General features: G+C 39.3%; 1 protein-coding gene across 3 annotated transcripts in view; it reads left to right on the forward strand.

Annotated features, from left to right (window-relative positions):
* The first annotated feature begins 349 nt into the window (after positions 1-349).
* RABGEF1 (RAB guanine nucleotide exchange factor 1) overlaps positions 350-23,424 on the forward strand; it is a 61,103-nt gene continuing 38,028 nt past the window's right edge. Inside the window, exons 1-3 of one of the 3 annotated variants that reach the window (XM_030300222.2) lie at positions 350-457; positions 19,645-19,833; positions 22,969-23,135. In XM_030300222.2, the coding sequence (XP_030156082.1) occupies positions 19,655-19,833; positions 22,969-23,135 (346 nt within the window). In that variant the 5' untranslated portion in view covers positions 350-457; positions 19,645-19,654. The remainder of the gene's footprint in view (positions 458-19,644; positions 19,834-22,968; positions 23,136-23,424) is intronic. The other 2 variants (XM_030300221.1, XM_030300220.2) reach the window with 2 other exon arrangements.

The following is a 23,424-nucleotide window of genomic DNA, read 5'->3' on the forward strand; positions in this document are numbered from 1 at the left end:
GGATTCATTGGCTTTTCAAGCGGCCTCCGTCTCCCATTCCGTGCTGCTACAGTGGCCCAGGGCCCGACAGCACCGCAGGAAGCAGGCTCTGAAGAAGACAGGGCACACCGGCTGCTCCGTCGGCTCCTGAACGCTGCAGGTCGGCACTGCAGGGCTAGCCTGGAGGCCGCCCTCTTCTCCTAGACCTCCGACACTGCGGGTGCTGTCAGTCACCCCCGCCTCCGGCTCGCGCCACCCAGCGCGGATTCCGAGAGGACCCGCAACAACACCCTCCCACTCCGCGCCCCAGGACCCGGAAATGACGTCTGTGCGTGCGTGACGAGCGCTCGCGGCGCCGGGGGCGGGGCGTGAGGGAGGGAGGGCCGGCGAGAGGGCGGGTTGTGGACTGGCGGAGCCGGGACCCACTCGAGCTACCCGCGGAGAGCGGCGGCCCGACGCCAGTGGAGCCGCAGGCCAGGTACGGAGCAGAAGGACGGGGGCCGAGGATCTCGGCTCTGGGCGGCGGGGCGGCGGCGCCGTCCGGGCGGAGGCTGCTGGGTCATTCGCCCGTGCCGTCTACCCGGCCGGGGCCGTTTCGCTTCGGTGCTTCCAGCCGCCGTCGGTCCCAACCCGGGGCCCCGCGGCGCGGCCCTGACCGGCCCCAGGCGGTCGCCGGCCGCCTTAGTCCTCGTCGTGCTGAGCCTCCCCCTTTCAAGCGTTCGTCGCCAAGTTCTGTACGGCCCGGCCCAGCTCCGACGGACAGACGCTTGTCATTTCCTGGCCGCCTCCTGCCACCCGTCCACCCCTCGCGGGATGGCTTCCTTTTGGCCGGCTTCCTCTTCACTGTCCAGCCCGTGCAGTTGGAGGGGACACCTGTGGTGGCGGCCCGTCGGCTCGTGCCCTGGGTCCCTCGGGGGTCCGTCCGGGTTGGCGGCTCAGACCCAGAGAGCAGCCCGGCCTTGGCAGGGGCTCCGGGGCTTCAAGAACGCACGTCGTTCTTGGGGAGGAAAGGTCCCGGAGCCGGGAGGGTGCAGTCTTTGGTGATGCGGGGACTTGAACACCGGTCCTAACTCTCGCGCCGTGGTTGAGGGGGAAGTTGTGGGCCTGGAGTTAGGAGCAGAACTGGTTTAGAGGAGAGCAGAGGTGATGCCCATCACGGAAGTTTAGTCACAGGGAGGGAGGGACTCAGCTGCTTTAGAGAGTAGGTCATAGACATCTGGTGGTGCCTCAGCGCTGGTGACAAAGTCCTGTCGTTGGGAAGTGTGTCAGTGGGCTCTGATGGGCTCCTTTTACCCTTTAGATTAGATGTGAAAATTGTCAAGACGAGTTGACAGCATCACCAGGGGAGTCGTTTTTTGAATATGAAGAGTTTTTACTTTTGTTTGTGAGATTTAAAAATAGTTGTACTTTTTTTTTCTGTAAACTTGAAACTGCTTTTTAAAAAGCCTGTTAATGTAAAATAGTTAAAACAAGAAAGTTTGCTGGACGGGTAAGATTTGATTGTATTGTTAATCCATTTAATGACAAATAATGTTACTTTGTAAGAGTTACTGGTTGTGCGGAAGATTAAACCGAGTTCAGGATTTGAAATTTCACCGATCTTCCAAGCAATCATGTTTCTTCTCTCTAGAAGTTAGAGAGGGACAGTAAAGATACTTTCAATACGGTGTGGTAAATAGAGCCAAGATAGAGCGTGAGGAGGGACACTGCAGGGTATGGAGGGTGAAGAAAGATAATCAGGGAATACTTTATGGAAGTATCTTGAAGCACGATAACTTTGAAACTAACAAGGTTGGGTGGGAATTTTAGGGATTGGTTGGAATGTGGGGGTGGGACAAGTAACAGGAGAATAGGCCAATAACTAACTACTAGGAGACGGTTTTTGAAAAGTAAAAAAGTGCAGGGCAGAGATTCAGGAGCTGATGACGACAAAACCGAGGAACGGTTTTAAGGAGGGTCTTTTCATGATTAAAATGGAATTTTAGGTAGATCTTACACACACACACACACAGACTGCTGCTATTTGGCTGATGAAGACTGTGTGGGCCCAATGTGGTGCTTGATTATGTGCTCATTAAATGTTTGAACTGAGTTGTATGCTCATTTGCTAGTTGTTTCATTGTGTAAAAAGTGTCCGACCCTGCTAATTTGTAAGCTTCTATAAACAGGAATTCTCCTTCTATCTGTTTGCATTCTCAGTCCGAGCTGGGCATTCACAAGTGTTCTATGAGTACTTGTTAACTTGATGAGAATTCATTGTTTTCTGATGTTGGTTTCCAGTGGGAAAAAAAAATGATCAGTACTTATTTTAATATCTACATAGAGAAGAACTAAGATCTTGTTTCATTTACTTGTGTCAATCTTTGGAGACAGAATTTCATCTTGACTATGAATTTAATTTTTGGCACGTGTGTTTTTGTTGTTTGCAAAGTATACATCTGTAGCAGAGGTGACCTATCCCTAAAATGGAGAAGAAAGCTATGTGACACACCTGTCTATTCTGTGATTCAGAATACAAATGTTGTTAAGTGGCTTTCTTAACCCATAAATAAAGTTATCACACTAAAAGCAAGAGTTTCACAGTAGAAGTCAAACATTTTGAAAGTCTTATTAAATGCTTATTTTTGTCATAAAGCGTCGTCGAAACATTATGTATATTTCATATGACTGTTATGATTGGAAATAATTTAGAGTATCATCGGATAAACACTTACGAGAAACAACAGTGGACTTACCTTCATCCCACTTGATATTATGTAACTTATATTTTATTTGCTTGATATTTGAATAAAGCTCCTAAAATGCTTTAAGAAAAAGCTGTACTCTTATGATGCGGCTTCCAAGTTACCCTGTGAGATTCCTGTGTTTGATGAAGTTCCTATTGGTGGGGTAGAAAGTATAATTTTTATTGTACAGTAGCACCTTTTTTCATGTTTCTGGTAGCATAGCTTCCTTGTTTATGGTACTAGGAGGGCGAAGAACTGTAATTATCATCAGTTAGGTAAGTATGTGGTTAGAAGTCAGAAGTTATGATCAGAGTATGAGTTCATGAATGGGTTAAATTGCACACACTAAGAGTCTTAAGCTTTTTATTTTCCTCAAATGACATCGAGGAGATTGCTAAAATCCCTGAAAGAGGGCCGTAGCACAATGCCTAAAGCAGGAGTGTAGCAGGAGTCTTTGGGGCCCTGAATTCTGTGTGGTCTCACCTTAAGGTATGGTTGGCAGCATCCTCTGTGCCAGGCACAGGGCAGCACAGAAGGAATTGAAGCTCCTCCTTTTGAATCATCTTTGAAGCTAATCTCTCTAGTTCCCTTTATTCGGAATAAATCATTGAAATTGCATTTATGGTGATTTGGTCTGTGTTTTAAAATTAAACATGACTTTGGGGGGATTTTTACATGAGATATATTTGTAATTTTCTGTGTGCTTCAAAGTTAAAAATACATAATGAAAGTTTTATTTTTGTAGTTCCTGTTGTTAGAATTTCCTAATTTTAGACACAGTATTTGCAATATTTCTTTCTTTCTTTCTTTCTTTCTTTCTTTCTTTTTTTTTTTGAGCACAAAAAAAAAGGTAATGCCTTTAGAAATTGAACTCATAAAATGCTTATTACTGGAAGAAAGTATCTTATTGTGCTGTAATGTTTTTTAAATGGAGCATGTCATTTACTTATATCACATCGTGTTCCAGAAAGGATTCATAATTACTTACAAAGATACAACATGTTATTGAGAACATACAGAAATAAGGAGGTGATGAATTTAGCACGGAGGGAGAAAAATTAAGATGAAAACTGAGGTCTGTAAGATCTTCATTGAGATGGAATGAGATATGTGCACAAGGTACTTGGACTGAAATCTTAAGTATTTGTTAGAGGGCTACAAATTTGACTCTGCCTTTTAGTAGCCTATTCAGAAAGTGATATAATCAGTTGTATAATTCAATGATCATAAGATAAAAGACCAGTTTCTCTTTGGAGTCCCAGACTCCTTGTATTGACAGATTTCTTAGCTACATCCTTAAGCAAATAACAGCATGCATTTCAAAGGGCTGTATTGTGTTTTACTTTGTGTTTTTTTTTTAATTTTTTTTAATGTCTTATTTTTGAGAGACAGAGACAGACAGACAGACACAGAGCGCGAGTGGGAGCGAGGCAGAGAGGGAGACACAGGATCCAAAGCAGGCTCCAGGCTCTGAACCATCAGCACAGAGCCCGATATGGGGTTTGAACTCAGGAACCACAAGATCATGACCTGAGCCGAAGCCAGATGCTTAACTGACTGAGCCACCCAGGCGCCCTCGTTTTACTTTGTTTTTTAATTAAAATTCTTTGTTGCCTCATTGTGTAGGTTGATGACAAAACATAATTCAGTAAAGCAGTTCTGGTGCTGGCAAAATAATGTGATCTAAGTATGTAGATTTCTACAGTGATTTAATTTAAGGATCTGTTTTAGATGCTCTAGATAAGTAGATGGGGACTGTACATTCTTTAGGTTCTCTTCCATAAATATTTTGTTTCTCAATGGAGCTTTTTGTTATAAAGTTATCAGCAAATCAGGGATTTGAGTTTGTGCTTCCTGACAAGTCCCTCAAGTACATTTATTTTTTATGTTGTCGTTTTATGTTGTCTAATCACAGAGCCATATTTTTCATGGAGAGTGTGAAAATGGAGGAGTCTGACAAGGACGAATACTTAAATGAAAGTCACCTCACCTCCACATACAGATGGACTTAGGGAATACCAGACACAGACCTAAGTTTCATTTCTGGAAGTAGGTTTGGGGTGTTAGCTCCAGCATAGAGAACATTGGCTATAGTTCAAATTTATCAAGTGCTAGCATGGGCCAGGCACTGTGCAAGTAATAAGCCCTTGACATGCATTATCTCAATGTTGTCCTTTCCCTTCACCCTCCTTCTTAAAAATATAAAGGAATGTGGTTCAGAGTAGTAACTTGTTTCAGGTCATACAAGAGGTGATGGAGATTTGAACTCAGGTAGTCCAACCAACTCAGTGGCCTGCACCTAACCATGACTTTATATTAACCTGCAGCAGACTGGACCATGAGCTCCCAAGGTGGGAACAGACATATACAGTTAATAGAGGTAAGCACATTGGCAAGTATTGGAACCCACCATTACAAAAAGGCCTTTCACAGGATCTTCCTATCCAAATAATGGTCAGGGAGATACAACTTCAAGTCATTTGGCTGTACTTTGTAAAGCTGGGGAGTGGGGAGTCTTCTAAGCATCAATCGGGATTGGCAGAGTGGCGATATTATTTTACGTGTTTGTTTGCATCTAAAATGCATATATTTTTTCTTTGTGTTTGCTCTGAATTTATCTCAAGATCAGGAAAGTCACAATGATATTTATAAAGATAGTGTACCATTCTAGAAAAAGAGATTTGTATTTAAATTTTAGAGTAAAACTTAAGCTGGTGATCTCACTGCTGTGATTTGAGATGAACTTAGGTTATAGTTTTGTAATGCCATTACTAGGTGTATGTGTTCTTAACTCTCATTTTGTTCTGTTAGGAATTGTATTGCATTAGAGTTGTACAGATAAGTAAACCATCATTTATTGTGCATTTTCATATGTAGCTGTTTCAGGTAATTCCAGATTGTTTTGTTTTGTTTGAAGTATTATAGTACAGTTCCTATAGTATATTGTAAATTGTGACCTAGCCTCTGAAACTAGAGAATAGAGAACATCCTTATTCACCTTTCATCAGTAAACAATGGGTAGAACTGTTGTTGCCTAAATGTAGTTATGTAACTTAATGGTTCCTTAATTGCATTTCCATATCACTTTTGACATTGTTTTTTAAACATGTTCCTGAAAAATAAGTTGGGCTAGTGACCACAGTTTTGAGTAGGATATTATAAGAAGAATGCAAATAAAAAATGTGAAAAGAAAAAATAAAACTGTAGGCTGATGAAATAAAATGTCTAAAATCCATTATAATTAGTGTCTCCGGAAGTAATATCCTTGGCTTCTACTTAGCAAGATGGATTATATCTTTATATTAATTAATTAGCCATTGCAGTTGTTCTCATGGTGTGGTAAGTGTATATAGATGTTATTATTACTCTAGGGCTTTAAATGTTGTGTAGTCATGGGTGGACACATCTTAAGTATCATTTATGAGGAATAATCAGATGGCAAAGTGTTTTCATACCCTGTGCTAACTGCTGATGTTCTTTGACTATCAACTATATGTGGACACAACTTTCTCCAAAGAGCCTACTTTTGTTCTTGGACATACTTGAGAACAAAATTGCAGATACTTTTTGTTGTTACTCATAAGAAGTTATAGGCTATTTCTTTGAAGAAGATCTTGTCAATCCCTGTATGGGCTACCAAAAAAGAAAGAGAGAGGGAGGGAGGAGAGGGAAGAAAATTTTTGTCTTTCTAGTACTTTGGTCTAGTAATTGAATAAATAAGTTAGAAAATAAAAATCTCAACTTACTATTTTATTTATATGTAAATAAAATAGGGCTTGAGAAATAAGCTGAGATCTTTTGAAGTTTAAAGTTCTTAGATTCTTACAGAAAAGCTAATCAGGAGGTTGGATTCTAGGCCTAGCCAGTTCCAGCCCCAAACAAAACCACTAATTGTTATGATGGTGAGTCTGCCATTTAGGTAAGTATAATGCAAAGATTTCAGTTTCATGCTTCAATCAACACTTGAGCTATATTTGGAGAAGAAGAATCTGAGTTTTTTTTTTTTAAGTTTTGTTTTTTCCTTTTTCTGAGGGTTTAATTTCAGGAAGTCTAGTTTTTATAGATACGAATTTTATAGATATGAACCTTATCAAACTACTCAGTCTAGTAAACATTTTATTACCCCAGAATATCTTCTGATCTTTATTAATGTTTGTTTGTAAAACTATCTACCTTTTATTTTGTGGTAAAAAAACTGTTTACTAGTTTAAGCTTTTCAGAATTCACATAAGGTATATGCATGAGGTTTGTTTTTCATTTTTTTGGAGAGAGAATGTGCGAGCGAGCATGCGCAGGTGGGGAAGGGGCAGAGAGAGAGGGGGACAGAGAATCTGAAGCAGGCTCTGCACTGACAGCAGCGAGCCTGGTGTGGGGCTTGAACTCACGAGATCACAACCTGAGCCAAAGTTGGGTCCTCAACCGACTGAGCCACCCAGGTGCCCCTGTGTGAGTTTTATCGTATTGCCAAGAAGTCTGGTATTTATGCTCTATGTTAATGTGTAGTCCTTTGAGCTGCCATAGATTTTTCTAAAAAGAGTTGGTTGCAGCAGTTGTTTTGCATTGGCCTTCAAGGTCGTTGGTAAGGGTATGCTTCTTAGCTCCCAGTGATTACTAATTTCTAACCACTTTGCTTACATTAGAATTTTCTTGGTGGATTAGCACTGTTATCTTTTAATCATTAGTAGTGCTTTTTGCCTTCAAGTCCACTTTGTATATCAGTATAGCTTTACTAGCTTTCTTTTGGTAAGTGTTGCATGCTGTATATTTTTCCGTCCTTATAATTTCTCTTTTTTTAATTTTGTCCTTGAAACATCATGATGGTTGAATTTAGGTTTTCTTTCTTTAGTCTATTTTAGTATTTAAATTAGAATATTTAGTCCATTTTCATGTAATGCGATTGTCACTATATTTCGTGTTAGATCTGCCATCTTTTGGTAAGTTTTCTTTTTGACTCACCAGTTTTGTTCCCTTTTCCTTTTTTCTTGCCATCTCTTGGATTATTTTTTTTTAAATTTTTTTAATGCTTATTTATTTTTGAGAGAGAGAGAGAGAGACAGAGTGCAAGCAGGGAAGGAGCAGATGAGAAAGGGAGACACAGAATCCAAAGCAGGCTCCAGGCTCTGAGCCATCAGCCCAGAGCCCGATGCGGGGCTCGAACTCACGAACAGTGAGGTCATGACCTGAGCCAAAGTCGGAGGCTCAACCGACTGAGCCACCCAGGCGCCCCTCTTGGATTATTTATTATTTAATTACTTAATATTTTCCCTATAGTAATTGCTTAGTTACACATTCTTTCACTATTCTTTTTGTGATTATACTAGCAATTGTAATATATACCCTTGACTTACTACAGTCTAATACAAATTATAACTTTTATCACTTCTCCAGTAATGCTAGAACTTTAGGTACTAACTCTAAGTTTGTCGTTTTCCTGCTTTGTTGCATTATATAATCAGTATTTGTGTGGATTTACTTACATATTTACTGTTTCCATTACTCTTCGTCCCTTCCTGTATGTATTTCTGTGTTTCTCTTTGGAATAGGCTAATTTTTCTTCCCATTTGAAGAGTTCCCTCTGGTATTTCTTCTAATGCAAGTGGGCCCATAATGAATTGTTTCAGTTTTTGTTTGTCTGTAAATGTCTTATTCTGCTTTTATTTTTAAAGGAAATAGTCACTGAGCACCACATTCTAGGTGGGCATTTTCTTTTTACAGCACTTTTAAGAGGTCATTCTGTTGTCTTATGGCTTTTATGGTTTCTTTGAGAATTTAGCTGTTAGTTTTATTGTTGCACCTATGAAAGCAATGTGCTTCTTTCCCACTGGTTAGTTTAAAAAGTTTCTCTTTGTTTTTGATTATCAACATTTTAAGTATGCTATATCTGTGTGTGTGTGTGTGTGTGTGTGTGTGTGTGTGTGTCTTTCTGCTTTTAGGTTCCCAGAATTTCTTGGATTTGTGGGTTGTCTTTTCATCAATTTTGAAATTTTCATTCTTTCCTTTTATTTATTTTTTTAATTTTGTTTTAAAGAGAGAGAGCACAATGTGGGAGCAGATGAGAAGGGCATCTTCAGGGGGAGAGAGAATCTTAAGCAGGCTCCACACTCATCACAGAGCCGACGAGGGGCTTGATTCATGAACCCATGAGATCATGACCTGAGCTGAAATCAAGAATTGGACAGTCGACTGACTGAGCCACCCAGGTGCCCTGGTTCTTGCTTTTAATATTGGTTCTGTCTTATTCATTCTTTCCTCTTCTTTTGAGGGACTCCAGTTACATATTTGGTAGACTTTTCCCAGTGTTCCTCATTCTCTTTACACTGCCCTCCTCCTGCCCCTGTGTTTCCTATTAGTTTTTCTCTCTGCTTCTGTTTGGATGTATTTTATTGACTTGGGTTCCAGTTTCTAATCCTCTCATCTGCTAGGCCTGGTCTGTTGTTAAATCTACCTTTTGAATTCTTAATTTTAGTTACTATACTTTTCAGATCTAGCATTTCAGTTCAATTCTTATAGATTACAATTCTCAGTTGAAATTCTTCATTTTTAAAGTATGTTCTTACCCTCTTTTTTTCACCTATTTTAAATTTATTTTTTACCTATATTTTTAAATAGGGAATTTAAATAGCTATCATTATTTAAAAGTCTTTCTTTTTTTTTTATTGTTTATTTTATTTTTTGAGAGAGAAAGAGAGAGAGAGAGACAGAGCATGAGCAGGGAGGGGGAGAGCTAGAGAGAGACAGAGACAGAGACAGAATCTGAAACAGGTTCCAGGCTCTGAGCTGTCAGCACAGAGCCCTATGCAGGACTTGAACTTACAAACAGTGAGATCATGACCTAAACTGAAGTTGGATGCTTAGCCAACTGAGCCAACCCAGGTGCTCCTAAAAGTCTTTCTTTTGGGGTGCCTGGGTTGGCTCAGTTGGTTAAACATCCAGCTTCAGCTCAGGTCATGATCTCATGGTGCATGAGTTTGAGTCCTGCATCAGGTAAGCTCATGCCCTGCTTCTCCCTTGCTCCCTCTCTCTCTCTGCATCTCTCCCTCTCTCCCTCTTTTCCTGTCTCCCTGTCTCCCTCTCTCCTTCTCTCCCTCTGTCCCCTCCCCCTCCTGGGATTTCTTTCTGTCTCTAAAAAATTAAAATAAAATAAAAAGTCTTTCTGTTAACTCCATTGTCTGGATCATCTGAGCATCTGTTTTTTTCTTTTTGGCTTTTAGTTAGGTAAATGCTGGGTGTTGTGAATAAAATGAAGCTCCAGATGATGCTGTTCTTTTTTTTTAAGTTTATTTATTTATTTTTGAGAGAGAGAGAGAGAGCACATCCCAAGCAGGCTGTGTGCCATTGGTACAGAAATCAAGAGCTGGTCACTTAGCCAACTGAGCCACCCAGGCACCTCAGTGCTATCGTTTTAGAGAGGAAATGTCTCCTCCCTTTTGCTAGCCAGGTAGAGTAGGGACTTATCATCTAATCCTTTTAGGGATTGAGCTAATGGTTGAGATTGTGTTGCTGGGTTGATAAGGCTAGGTTTCCTTCTGGTTTGCCTTTACCACTACCATCTGGGGCTTCCAACTGATAGTTTAGTGAATTCACAGGCATCTCTTCCCCTGGTGGTTTCTATGCTGTAATCTTTGTCTCTTGAGAACAGTGAGATTACTGAAAATTCCACTCTTTTTTTTCTTTAAAGATTTTATTTTTAAGTAATCTCTACACCCAACGTGGGGCTCGAACTTACAACCCCAAATCAAGAGTTGCATGCTCTACCAACTGAGCCAGCTGGGCTCCCCTGAAAATTCCACTTTTGATTTTCAGACGTTTCAGTTTTGTTTTGAAGTCCTCTCTGTGCAGCTGCAGAACTTGGTAAATGTCCTTAGGGAAAAACCAGCCTTGTGTTAGATCTTTCTGGCTCTTTGACTCTCCACTTTCCCTGGGATTTTGGCTCCTTGATTCTTGCCCTTGTTTCATCTCTTCCAAAAGCTCTCGTGGTTCCTCTGTCTGTAGTCTGCATTCTCAGCCCTTTGCCCCCAAATCAGCAAACGTACTTGGTGAAAAAGTGGCCACAGAATGTCACTTTGTTTCTCTACCATTCGTCTCTTTTTCCAGAATCCAGAGGCTTCTAGTCTTGATTGCTTCATCTGTTTTTTGATGCCTTTAAACATTGATTTAAAAAATGTATCTAGCTTTTTTCATTCTCAGTAGGAGTGTTGGTCTGCCACAAGCTACTCCATCGTATTCAGAAAATAAATTCTCCCACTAGTAATGAAATCATGAGAAGAAATTAATCTTTTAAGAATTGTTATGCTTACTTTATCACAGTGGTTCTCCAAGAGTAATCCTTAGCCATATCACCTGGGAACTTCTTAGGAATGTAGATTCTCTGGCCCTACCCCTGACCCCCTGAATCAGAAACTGTGGGTCGGGAGCCAGGAAGTACTCTGTGCTTTAACAAGTCCTCCATGTGCTACTGATGCATGCTAAAATTTGAGAACACCTGCTTTGTAAGTTAGTCATTTTGCTGTTTAATTTTCGACTCTTACCTGCAATGGGCCCTGGAGAGTGTACATGGGACAGAAGTGAAAGAAAATGGTCTATGCAGGTACTTTGTTGGTCTTCTGAATAAATAATTTAATAAATTTAGGAAATATGTATGGATTACTCACTCTGTTCCTGGCAGAACAGTGCTATGCTGTGTCTGTGTATGTGGAATGGCCACATAAGCAAGTTATTGTATAGAGTGTATTATAATAGCTGTATATATAAAATGCTGTAAGAACCACAGGGATAGAATTAATCTGTCAGTGGGCAAAAGGGAGTCAGATGCTATTTGAACAGGATGGAATTTGAAGGTGGACTACAGGAGGGTTTTCTAGGCTTGTTCATAAATAAGATGACAGTGTAATTTATTATCCAGAGCAGATGACTTTTGAGAATCAAATGGATGCCTTTTCGCTAGGACAACAGGCATAAGCCAGGACTGTTCTCATGAACTGGGAGGGAGATGTGATTATCCAGTTGATAAAGAGCAAGTGATGCTGTGAACCCATAGTTCTATGTTAACTTGTGGAAACCTCATTTCTTTCAATTACTTGTTTACAATTACAGTTTACAATTCTTACTGGATGATTTTTATAGTTTCCTAGGACTGCTATAAACAAATGGGGTGGCTTAAAACAACAAAAATTTATTCTCTCATCATTCTGAAGACTAGAAATCTAAAACCAAGGTGTCAGCAGGGCCGTGTTGTCTCTGAAGGCTGGAGATGCTGGCTGGTTGTCTTATAGTTCCTTGGCTTGCAGCCACATCACTGCGATCTCTGCCTCTGAGGCCATGTGGCCTCTGTGTGTATGTCTGTGTGTCTTTCAGGGCCTTTTTGTAAGGACACCAGTTATTGGATTTAGGGACCACCCTAAATCAGTAATTACATCTGCTTATTTCCAAATCAGGTTTCATTCACAGTATTGAATTCAACCTTTTTTGGGGACACAATTTAACCCACAACAGACAGTATGGTTTTAGCTTTTGAAAATTTCTGCAGATTAATTGGATTAAATTTTTATTACACACAAGACACTTCTCGGAGGCTTAGAACGTAATACAGATATATAATTCATTGCGCTGGCTAATAAATCTGAATAAATGCATTTTCCATCCAGGCAGTTAGTTGCTTTTTGTATTTCTCTTATGATATATGTGTGTGTATCACTTTGCTCAGCCACAGCAAATGGCTGAGGGAGAAATGGCTGCAGCAAAGCTAAACTGAGATAGAACTTTGAGAAAAAACAAAGCTGTTAGTGGTTGAAAGCATGTTATGTGTTGCAGTTTGTTGCTAGTTTGAGTAGAGTTAAGCCAGAGAATGTTTGGTCATTTACTTATCGAGTAAACTCGCCTTTTGGGGAATTGGCTGTTGCCATGGAAGAGAGGATGGAGCATAGAAGGAAGTAGACCAGAGCAGCCAGTTTATTTGGTGTGCAAGTTTGAGTTGTTAGCCTGGGCAGTGGCATGCTCAGATTGGAATCATAATTTCACTTATCTGGAGAGGGTGCGACTTAATACAATAGAAGATTGTTGTCAAGAACTCATTCTGTAAGAATGCTGCTCTGCCGGCTTTGCTCATTCCAGCAGTATAAACTCTACATTATATTTCATGGGTTTGATTACCACTTGGAATTATTTGGGCAGGCTAGTGTTTGGATGCTTTGTTTTGTTGTATTTAACATTGGAACTGTGCCACTGCTTCTCTGTGTGGTATTTACATTCATTTTGGAAGCAATGTATTTAATGATACGAAAGTTAGTGAAACTTGGATATAGATTTGAAATATTAACTCTTTGATTAAAACAGTCTTCATAACATAAAGTGACGGGCTAAAAGATGACATAAAAAGAGCACTTATAAAGAGAAAAAAAAGATTATATGTCAACTATACTTCGACTGAAAATAAAGGAGAAAAGATGACACAGAAAAATGAGCAAAAAACACAAATGGTTAAATTCTTCAAAGAAGATATACTAATGACCAGTAAATATTAAACATGGTTTAGGAAGTGCATATTAAAACAAGAAATGATTTATTTTTTTGCCTTTCAGATGGACAAAATAAAGATTAGTAATATAGTATTTATTTATGAGTTTCCAGGAAAGTAGATTCTCTAATACACAATAGGTGGGAATGTAGATAGACACAGTCATTTTGTGAAGCCACTTTGGTAGTATATATCAAAATTTTAAATGCAGAAATCTTCACAGGCTCCTGGGTGGCTCAGTTGGTTGAGCATTAAACTCTTGATTTCAACCTCACGGTGTGGGATCAAGCCCCACATCAGGCTCCATGCTGAACGTGGAGCCTGCTTGGGATTCTCTCTGTCTCTGTCTCTGTCTCTCTTTCTCAAAAATGAATAAACTTTAATAAAAATAAAATGCAGAAGCCCTTTGACATTCTGTTTCTCAGAAGCTTTTCATGTTTTGTGATTGGTCTACTCGTATCCTTATCCTGCATATCAGAGATTTACAGTTTCTTTTTATTCATATAATTTTAAATACGATAAAATACTTCATTGTCCTATTTTCTTAAAATATTTGCCTATTTTCTTTTTTAAATATTTATTTTGAGAGAGAGAGAGAGAGAGAGAGAGAGAGAAGGAAAAGAGAATCGCAAGCAGGCTCTGCACTGTCAGCACAGAGCCCAGTGTCGGGCTCAATCTCACGAACTGTGAGGCCATGACCTAAGCTAAAATCAAGAGTTGGACGCTTAACAGACTGAGCCACCCAGGTGCCCTTGCCTTTCCATTTTCTAAGTGGGCCTTTTAAAAACTAGATAGAAGTTTAAATTTGTGTGTTTGAATCTTTTTCTTTTTAAAAATTTGCTTCAGTTTTTAAGCTTAAATAGCCCTTAGTCCTTTAAAAGTTTCGTAAGGTGCGATTAAGTCAGTTAAGTGTCTGACTCTTGATTTTGGCCCAGGTCATGATCTCATGGTTCATGAGTTGGAGCCCCGCATAGGGCTCTGTGCTGACAGTGCAGAGCCTGCTTGGGATTCTCTCTACCGCTCTCTCTGCCCCTCCCCTGTGTGCTTGCACACTCTCTCTCTCCCAAAATAATTAAATAAAATAAACTTTAAAAAAACGTCTTTTGAGATTTTATTGTCATTTGTAGTAAACTTGAAATGTTTTAAACATTTGCCATTTATATATTTAATTTACTCAGTAAAAATTGGTATGCCTTACCTTACCAGCTACTTTAGCTTTTTTTAGTTCTCAATGTTTATTGTAAATCACGTAATTTTACTATTAAAGTGTTTCCTGGGTGGTTTTACATTTTGATACTATTGTGAATGGGATCTTTTTATATTTACAAACTTGTTATTGTTAGACTATTTTAAGAGTTCCATAGATTTCATTTACACATATTTAGCTTGTTTTACATAAATACAAATTTTTATGTGATTTTGTAATTCTAAAATTAATTATTTCCTCATTGTTCATAGTGTTTTAAATTCTTCTTTCAGGCCTTCTAGATATATAGTTATATTTCCCATACTACATAGCAGGTGCCAAAATGACTGAAACTTTACTTTTACTTTTGTAATGTGCCTGTCATAGAGTGTAAATCAGTGTATAATTATTTGTTAAATAACTGAGTGATGAGTAGAGAAAGCACTACAAGAATATAGTGAATGTCTCTGGGTGATGTTTTGACTTTCTTTCTACTTTATTTTCTACTTGTCTATATATATCAGGTTTTATAGAGTAAGCATCTTATACTTCCATAAGTGGAGAAAATCAAATTTCAGGAAAAAAGCTTAGCTATTAGTTTTATTTCTTAACTGAGGTCAAAGGACAGTGTATCATTTTAGTAGAGTTGATTGGAAGTTTCTTGTAAATTGCGGCCTAGAGGAACGAACTATGAGAACATAGCACTGAACCCAAGAACAGGAAGTAGGACTCTCATAAGGAAAATAGTGGGAAGCTACTCAGATCCACAAAATGTTTTTTTGTTTTTGCTGATTTTATGAGGTCAATCTGGCTTTATGCAGAGTCTTAAGGAAGAACACACCTAACTCTGGGATTTGTACTCCTCTGTCCTTTTTTTTAGTGTACCTCAACCCAGATTGAATACTAGCCTGGGGGCAGAACTCACAGGGCTCTCCATTGTCTCAGCAGTAGAGATCATTTTTACTCTGTCTTCTCTAATGTAGTGGGCCAATTGAATTATGCATTTTTTATGCCCAGGTTGCTCAATAAAAGCCTGCTTATTTGAGTGCAGTGCTCAAACAGGATCTGGATATGTCCCTCTGGCCTTCCTCTTCGGTGCAGTGGTGGTGGCAGCTTGCCTCTGGATTATGGCTCCACTGATTAGGGAGAGAGAGGTCTTTCTGTGCAGGAAAGACAGAATGGAGTCTCAGGCGGTTGATCCCCGTATGTTTCTCCCTAACTGAAGGGGATATGCTGTTTATATGTCTCTGATGTCTAATGTAGGTGTGTTGACTGTACCTGCTTTGCCCCACTGAAACAGAGCTATCATCACCTCTCCTAACCCTAACCCTTTCAAATCATGGCATGCACTTCTGGCAGTTCACTTGCTCTCTTTGTTTTCCATATTTAGAAATAACCTGAGTTATCACTGTTTAACTGTCTCATATACAGTGGTTCAGTCATACGTGTTGTCATTTAAAATTTAAGTGGAATTTTTTAAACCTCTCTAATTCGAAATGACAGAGTAACAGGAAGTTGCAAAGATAATACAGAGAGGCCCTATGTACTCTTTGCCCAGTTTTCCCCAAAGGCTACATTTTACATAACTATAGTATACTCTCAGAACCAAGAAATTGACATCTGTCATGTGTGTGTGTATAGCAGTTTTGTGTCACAGTCAAGATACGGGACTATTCTGTAACCACTAAGAGCTCCCTCCTGCCACCCCTTTATAATCATACCCTATGTCACTAGTCCCCAGCACTCCCCCCAAGTTTGGTAATTTGATGGGATTCATAGAACTCCTGTTCTCCTGGTGATGTTTTATAGCCAGGTGAGAGGATACAAAACAGGACCAATAAAGGAAAACAGTGCACTGAGCAGAGTTTGGAGGATACCAGGCCTGAGTCTTCTCATGAGTCTTCTCCCAGTGGTGCATTTGATCCCCCAGCAACAAATTGTAGCAACGCGTGTGAGGTATTTTCTGTTAAGGAAACTCACTTATGCCTTGAATTTCAGGGTTTTTATTGAAGTTTGGTCACATAAGCACAAGTGCCTTCACAGTATGACCACAGTTAATGCAACTCCAGACCCCCCAGAATGAAAGCAGGTGTTCACCATACATCACACTATTTGTGCAGACTGTCTAAAGTGTGGTTCAAAGCTCCAAGCATACAAAACATAATGACACTCATGACATAAAGACATAAAGACTTCCATTCCCAGAAGCTGACCATGAGCCAGTACACAAGCAGGCCCTTCTGAGAATGTGCACGATTTTTGAGCAACTCAGGCCTGCTTGGTTAACTCTTTCCTTACCCCGCCTTGTTCAATATAGGTAGAATATAGAGAAATAATGCCAGCGTGGAGGTGAGAGTTGGGGATTTGGGGGAGGTACTACTTTAGATAGAGTAACCAGGGAAGGTCTTCCTGAGAGTGCGATGTGAAAGCTAAGACCTACAGTAGGAGAGAATAATCACCATGTGAACAGCAGGGCACACAGCCCTGGGCAGCATTAGAACACATGTGCAAAGGCTCCCAAAAAGAGATGTGGAAAAGAGGCCTGTTAGTTTTCTGTTGTTGCCATAACAGATCGCCACAAATTTAGCAGCTTAAAACAATACCCATTTATTATCCCCAAATTCTGTAAAGCACAAGTCCTGCCTGGCTCAGCTGGGTACTCGTACTCTGTTAAGGATCTCAAGAGGTCAAAATAAAGGAGTCAGCCAGCCTGGGCTCTTTTCTAGAGGCTGTGGGGAAAATCTGCTTCCAGACATACTCATGCTGGCAGAATTTAGTTCATTTTGGTTATAGGACTGAGGTCATTCTCAGCTTCTAGAAGCCACCCACATTCCTTGGCTTATAGTCGCTCCACCTTCAAAGCCAATATTGAATCTCCGTGACTTCCATCCTGCCCTCCTCTGTTGAGTTTTACAGGCATACCTTGCTTTATTGCACTTTGCTTTATTGAGCTTCACAGATACCGCATTTTTTCACAAATTGAAGGTTTGTGTGGCAACCATGCATTGAGCAAATCTGTCCGCGCCATTTTGCCAACAGCATTTGCTCACTTCCGTGTTTCTGTGTCACAAAATCTGGTAATTCTGGCAATATTTCGAACGTTTTCATTATTATTTGTTATGGTATCTATGATCAGTGATTACAATTCACTGAAACCTCAGATGGTAGTTCGCATTTTTTGGCAATAAAGCATTTTTTTTAGCAATAAAGCATTTTTAATTTTAATTTTTATTATTTTTTATGTTAAGAATTACTTTAAGTACATAAAATGCAGCAATTTTAAGTCTACAATTAAAATAACTATACGTCAGTAAAACTACCACTCAGATACTGAACATTTTACATATGAATGCCATGTTATTTACCACATGAAGCTTAAATCCTACAGTTTTATACTTTGTTATAGCTAAAACTCTGATAAAAACGTTGCTCCTACTTCAGTTTCTAGGACTTTGTTTCTTTGGTGTTTTTCACACTTCCTCTCCAATCCATAAAACTGGTATATTCTAATTTACCTGTAACCTTATCTCAGTGTCAAATTTGCATTTTTAATTTTTAGAATTGAACACTAAATGGACTACAGTATAGTGTAAACCTAACTTATATATGCACTGGGAAACCAAAAAATTTATTTGACTCACTTTATTGTGACATTTGCGTTATTGTGTGGTCTGGGCCTCAACCTGCAATATCTCCAAGATGTGTTATTTTAAAAACAACTTTATTGAAGTTTAATTCACATACCATAGAATTCACCCATTTAAAGGTTAAACAGTTCAGTGGCAACCATCATGACATCCAACTTGAGAACATTTTCATCCTCTCAAAAAGAAACCTCATACTCTTCAGCTGTCTCCTTTATTCCCACCCTCTCCCCCTTAGTCCTAAGCAACTGTAATCTATTTTCTGTCTCTGTAGATTTCCCATACTGAACATTCATATGAAGGGGATTATATAATACGTGGCCTTTTATGACTGGATTCTTTCACTTAGCAAAACGTTTTCAAGGTTGATCGTGTTGTGACATGTATCAGTATTTAATTCCTTTTTATGGTCAAATACTCCATTGTATCGATATACTGCAATTTCTTTATCATTCATCCCCTTTTGGCTATTATGGATAATGTTTTAAACACTTGTGTACAAGTTTCTGTGTGGACATATGTTTTCATCTCTTGTGGGTGTGTGTGTGTGTGTGTGTGTACACACACACACACACACACACACATACCTTGGAGTGGAATTGCTGGGTCATATGGTAACTCTCTGTTTAATTGCTTGAGGAGCTGTCAGACTGTTTCCAAAGTTTGGAAAGTTTTACATTCCAGGCAGCCCTATATGAGCGTTCTCAACATCCTTGCTAACACTTGTTATTATCTGACTTTTTTTTTTCATCATAGCCATCCTACTGGATGTGAAGTGGTATCTCGTTGTGGTTTCGATGTGCATTTCCCTGATTAGTGATGTTGAGCATCTTTTCACATGTTAGTTGGATATTTGTATATCTTCCTTGGAGAATTATCTATTCAAGTCCTTTGCTAATTTTTCATTAGATTATTTGTTTTTGTTGTTGTTGAGCTATAGGAATTCTTTATATATTCTGAATATTAATCCCTTAGCAGATACATGGCTTGCAAATATTTTCTCTCATTCCATACAGGTTGCCTTCTCACTCTGTGGGCTGTTTACTTTTCCATGCAGAACATTTTAGGTTTGATACAGTCACATTTGTCTGGTTTTCCTTTTGTGGCTTGTGCTGTTTTTGGTGTCATAGCCAAGAAACTATTATCAAATCCAATGTCATGAAGTTTTTTCCCTCTGGTTTCTTCTGGGTGTTTTATAGTTTCAAGTGTCACATTTAGGCCTTTAATCCAATATTAGTTCTTTCTTAAAGTGTTCTATGTATTATTGAGAGGGAAATAAGAAATGTTTTCTTTGGTATGACTGTGTCAAGAACTTGTTTGCTTTATTTTTTTTTTAAGATTTTTATTTTAAATAATCTCTGCACCCAGTGTGGGGTTCAAGCCCATAAACCCAAGATCAAGAGTTGCATGCTCTACTAATTGAGGCAGCCTTGTGTCCCAGGAACTTGCTGTATTTAAACTCTTTCCCTCCCTCACAGCCTTCCTTCCCTCCCTAATAGCTTGAAGATTATGGACTCCCTCATATTTTTGTTCTCAATTCCTGTGCTGATAGAAGAATGATAGTGCAACAACACTTTCTTGTTTATACTTGATTAGCAGAAAGAAGATGAGCCTGAAGTCTGAACGCCGTGGAATTCACGTGGATCAGTCGGAGCTCCTATGCAAGAAAGGATGTGGTTACTATGGCAACCCTGCTTGGCAGGGTTTCTGCTCCAAGTGCTGGAGGGAAGAGTACCACAAAGCCAGGCAGAAGCAGATTCAGGAGGATTGGGAACTGGCAGAGCGGTAAAAGGACTTACCTAGGGGTGGTTTAACAGCGATACAGTTAGAGATATAGCTCAGTCATTGTCAAAATCCATTTTTCTCCCCTGTTGTGAGCTATCAGCAAGTCAGCTTAGTATTAGAAGTGAATTTTTTCTCTTCTTCTTCTCAGTCAACATTTAATGAATAGCTTTCACTGATTTCTTCATTTTATCTTTGTCTTGTAATTATTTTGTGTTTAGAGTGTGTTAGACTGAGTTCTTTTAGATAGATAAAATAGACTTCTCAGAGAAGAAGAATGGAGATACACAGATTTCATGGTGAACATTAAATGCAGTAGTCTAGCTGATGTACCAAGCACATGGCTCTCATCAGGCATCATTTTTTTCATTCTTTTTTTTTTTAATTTTTTTTTAAATATTTTTGTTTATTTTTGAGTCAGAGACAGAGTATGAGCAGGGGAGGGGCAGAGAGAGAGGGAGACACAGAATCTGAAGCAGGCTTCAGGCTCTGAGCTGTCAGCACAGAGCCCGATGCGGGGCTCAAACTCACAGACTGTGAGATCATGACCTGAGACGAAGTCGGACGCCCAACAGACTGAGCCACCCAGACGCCCCTCGGTTTTTTCATTCTTAAAATACATCCAGCATAGCTCCTGCCATGGTGATAAACACATAATAGTAAAAACTTTTTTGATTTGTATATAGAGCATGTGCATTTTGGAAATTTAACTGTTTCTTAAAAATGAGGTTTGTTAGTCCAAAGTAGTTTATATTATCCAGAAATATGATTATGATAAAAACTAAAAGATGGAATGGCTGGTGAGTATAGAGATGAATAAAATGCCATGAATGATGTTAATCTCTTGCCAAAACATCCTAGAAACAGTAAAACTTCTCCATAAAAGAACGTCAGACTGAACTCTGACATCTTTTGCTAGTTTTTTAATACCTAATCATCCATATTTGTTGAGTGACTACTTTTCTAGCATCTGTGGTGAACTTGGAGAATTATAGTGCATACTCACTGCTTTCAGTAACTCTATGGTCCAAAAGAGAAAATATAGACATAGAACATTAAGTATGTGCTCAGATTTCCCACTGCACTCCTGAGCATCTCAGTAGCTGATCCTGTTTCATGAAGAAAGCAGCTTTCTCCCCTCTCCACAGCAAAAGTACTCCTATCTTGATGCTGACTTCTATTTTGTCTCGGAGAGAGGTGTGTCCTTATTCCATTCTCAGACTAACACTTCTACCTATGACTTCATGGCTATTTTTTTCTGCTTCCGTTTATGACCTTGCTTGAGTCTTATTACAGCACTCCTTCTCAAATTTGAACAAGGATGAGAATCACTTATCAAAACAGGGATCACTGGACCTCATTTTGGAGTCTCTGACTTATTAGGGTGGGAGTGAGGTCTGGGAATTTGCATTTCTAGCAAGTTCCCAGGTGATGCTGCTGGGCTCAACATATAGAACCATTGTTCTATAGATAGCTCTTTAGATTTATTATAAATACCTCAAATATGTTGGACCTGGTCCAAGGTCAAATTTATTTCTTTTATTTACTCAATCCCAACATTTCCTCCTACCCTTCTTCTGTATCAGTTAATGACATCACTATTTTATTCAGTTAGCTAAAAAATATTGGGAGTCATTCTTTTTTTTTTTTTTTTTCAATATATGGAGTTTATTGTCAAATTGGTTTCCATACAACACTCAGTGCTCATCCCAAAAGGTGCCCTCCTCAATACTCATCACCCACCCTCCCCTCCCTCCCACCCCCCATCAACCCTCAGTTCTCAGTTTTTAAGAGTCTCTTAAGCTTTGGCTGTCTTCCACTCTAACCTCTTTTTTTTTTTTTTCCTTCCCCTCCCCCATGGGTTTCTGTTAAGTTTCTCAGGATCCACATAAGAGTGAAACCATATGGTATCTGTCTTTCTCTGTATGGCTTATTTCACTTAGCATAACACTCTCCAGTTCCATCCATGTTGCTATAAAGGGCCATATTTCATTCTTTCTCATTGCCACGTAGTACTCCATTGTGTATATAAACCACAATTTCTTTATCCATTCATCAGTTGATGGACATTTAGGCTCTTTCCATCATTTGGCTATTGTTGAGAGTGCTGCTATAAACATTGGGGTACAAGTGGCCCTATGCATCAGTATTCCTGTATCCCTTGGGTAAATTCCTAGCAGTGCTATTGCTGGGTCATAGGGTAGGTCTATTTTTAATTTTTTGAGGAACCTCCACACTGTTTTCCAGAGCGGCTGCACCAATTTGCATTCCCACCAACAGTGCAAGAGGGTTCCCTTTTCTTTGGGAGTCATTCTTAATTTCTCCTTTACACCACTTATGTGACCAATAAATAGAATTTATTCCAGCTCAAAGAAGTTTCTTGAATTTCATCCTTTCTTAGTTTCCAGATCTATATTTTCTCACTTAAATCTTTGTATAATATATTCTTAATTATTGCCCCTCAAGTTATCACATAGCAACCTGCATTATTTTTTTTAAAGTACAGATCTGATGATGGTCATTTATTGGATTTACAGTTTTTCTTGGTTCCCCACTACATGATAAAATCTAGGATTATAATGGGCTCAGTAGTCAAGGTTTCTTAAGCACCTGGTCACACCAGTGACTACGCTGATCTTGATCTGCAAAGGAAACCATATGCCTTCACATTTGTAGTTCCCTCTTCCTGGAATGCCCTTTCACTCAGTGGAACCCTATTCACCTCTTAAGACCGGTGTAAATAGCACCACTGTAAAACCTTCTTTGTCTCCTCCAGCAGATTAAGTTGTTCTTTCCTATGTTCTCATAGCAATTAGGTTTTACTCTCTACTGTAGGAACTATCACATTATATACTTATCTTTTTCCTTTTCAACCTTGAGCTTGTTAGGGAAAAGGACTAGAGTTCCTTTTATGTAACCTTAGTATATTGTTAAATGAATGTGATCTATGGAGAAGGTTCCTTTTGAAGTCTAGGAGTGTGTGGGATAGTTTCATTCAGGTACTTCAGACCTATTTGATATGTTTAGCCTCCATTTCTAAAAATTCAAGATCTCCCTGCAATTCATTGAGTAATAGCTTCAGATACAAGGAAAACTTGGAGGATGTCTGGCTCATTCTTAATCTCTCTTGAATTGCAGACTTCAGCGGGAGGAGGAAGAGGCCTTTGCCAGCAGTCAGAGCAGCCAGGGGGCCCAATCCCTCACATTTTCCAAGTTTGAAGAAAAAAAAACCAATGAGAAGACCCGCAAGGTTACCACAGTGAAGAAATTCTTCAGTGCTTCATCCAGGGTTGGATCAAAGAAGGGTAATTTTCCTTTTTCCTTCTGTGCTCAGATGAGATACAGAGTAGACCCACAGTGCATGTGGGCTCTGCTTTTTAATTTCTGTAAGTTGTTCAGTGGACATCAACCCATATTTGAAACCAAAATTGGGTTTAAGGGTCACACAATATATGAAACCAAAAATCTCTTTGGTTGGAGGACATTGTGTGTTAGAGAAACCTGTTTATTACTCTATAGGAGGAATGAAGAAAATTGAAATGGGTAGTTTTGTTTGTAAAATTTATTCCCATCCAAATGGCTATCTTTTTGGAT

The sequence above is a fragment of the Lynx canadensis genome, chromosome E3 (assembly GCF_007474595.2).
Source record: "Lynx canadensis isolate LIC74 chromosome E3, mLynCan4.pri.v2, whole genome shotgun sequence".
NCBI classification, from domain to species: Eukaryota; Metazoa; Chordata; class Mammalia; order Carnivora; family Felidae; genus Lynx; species Lynx canadensis.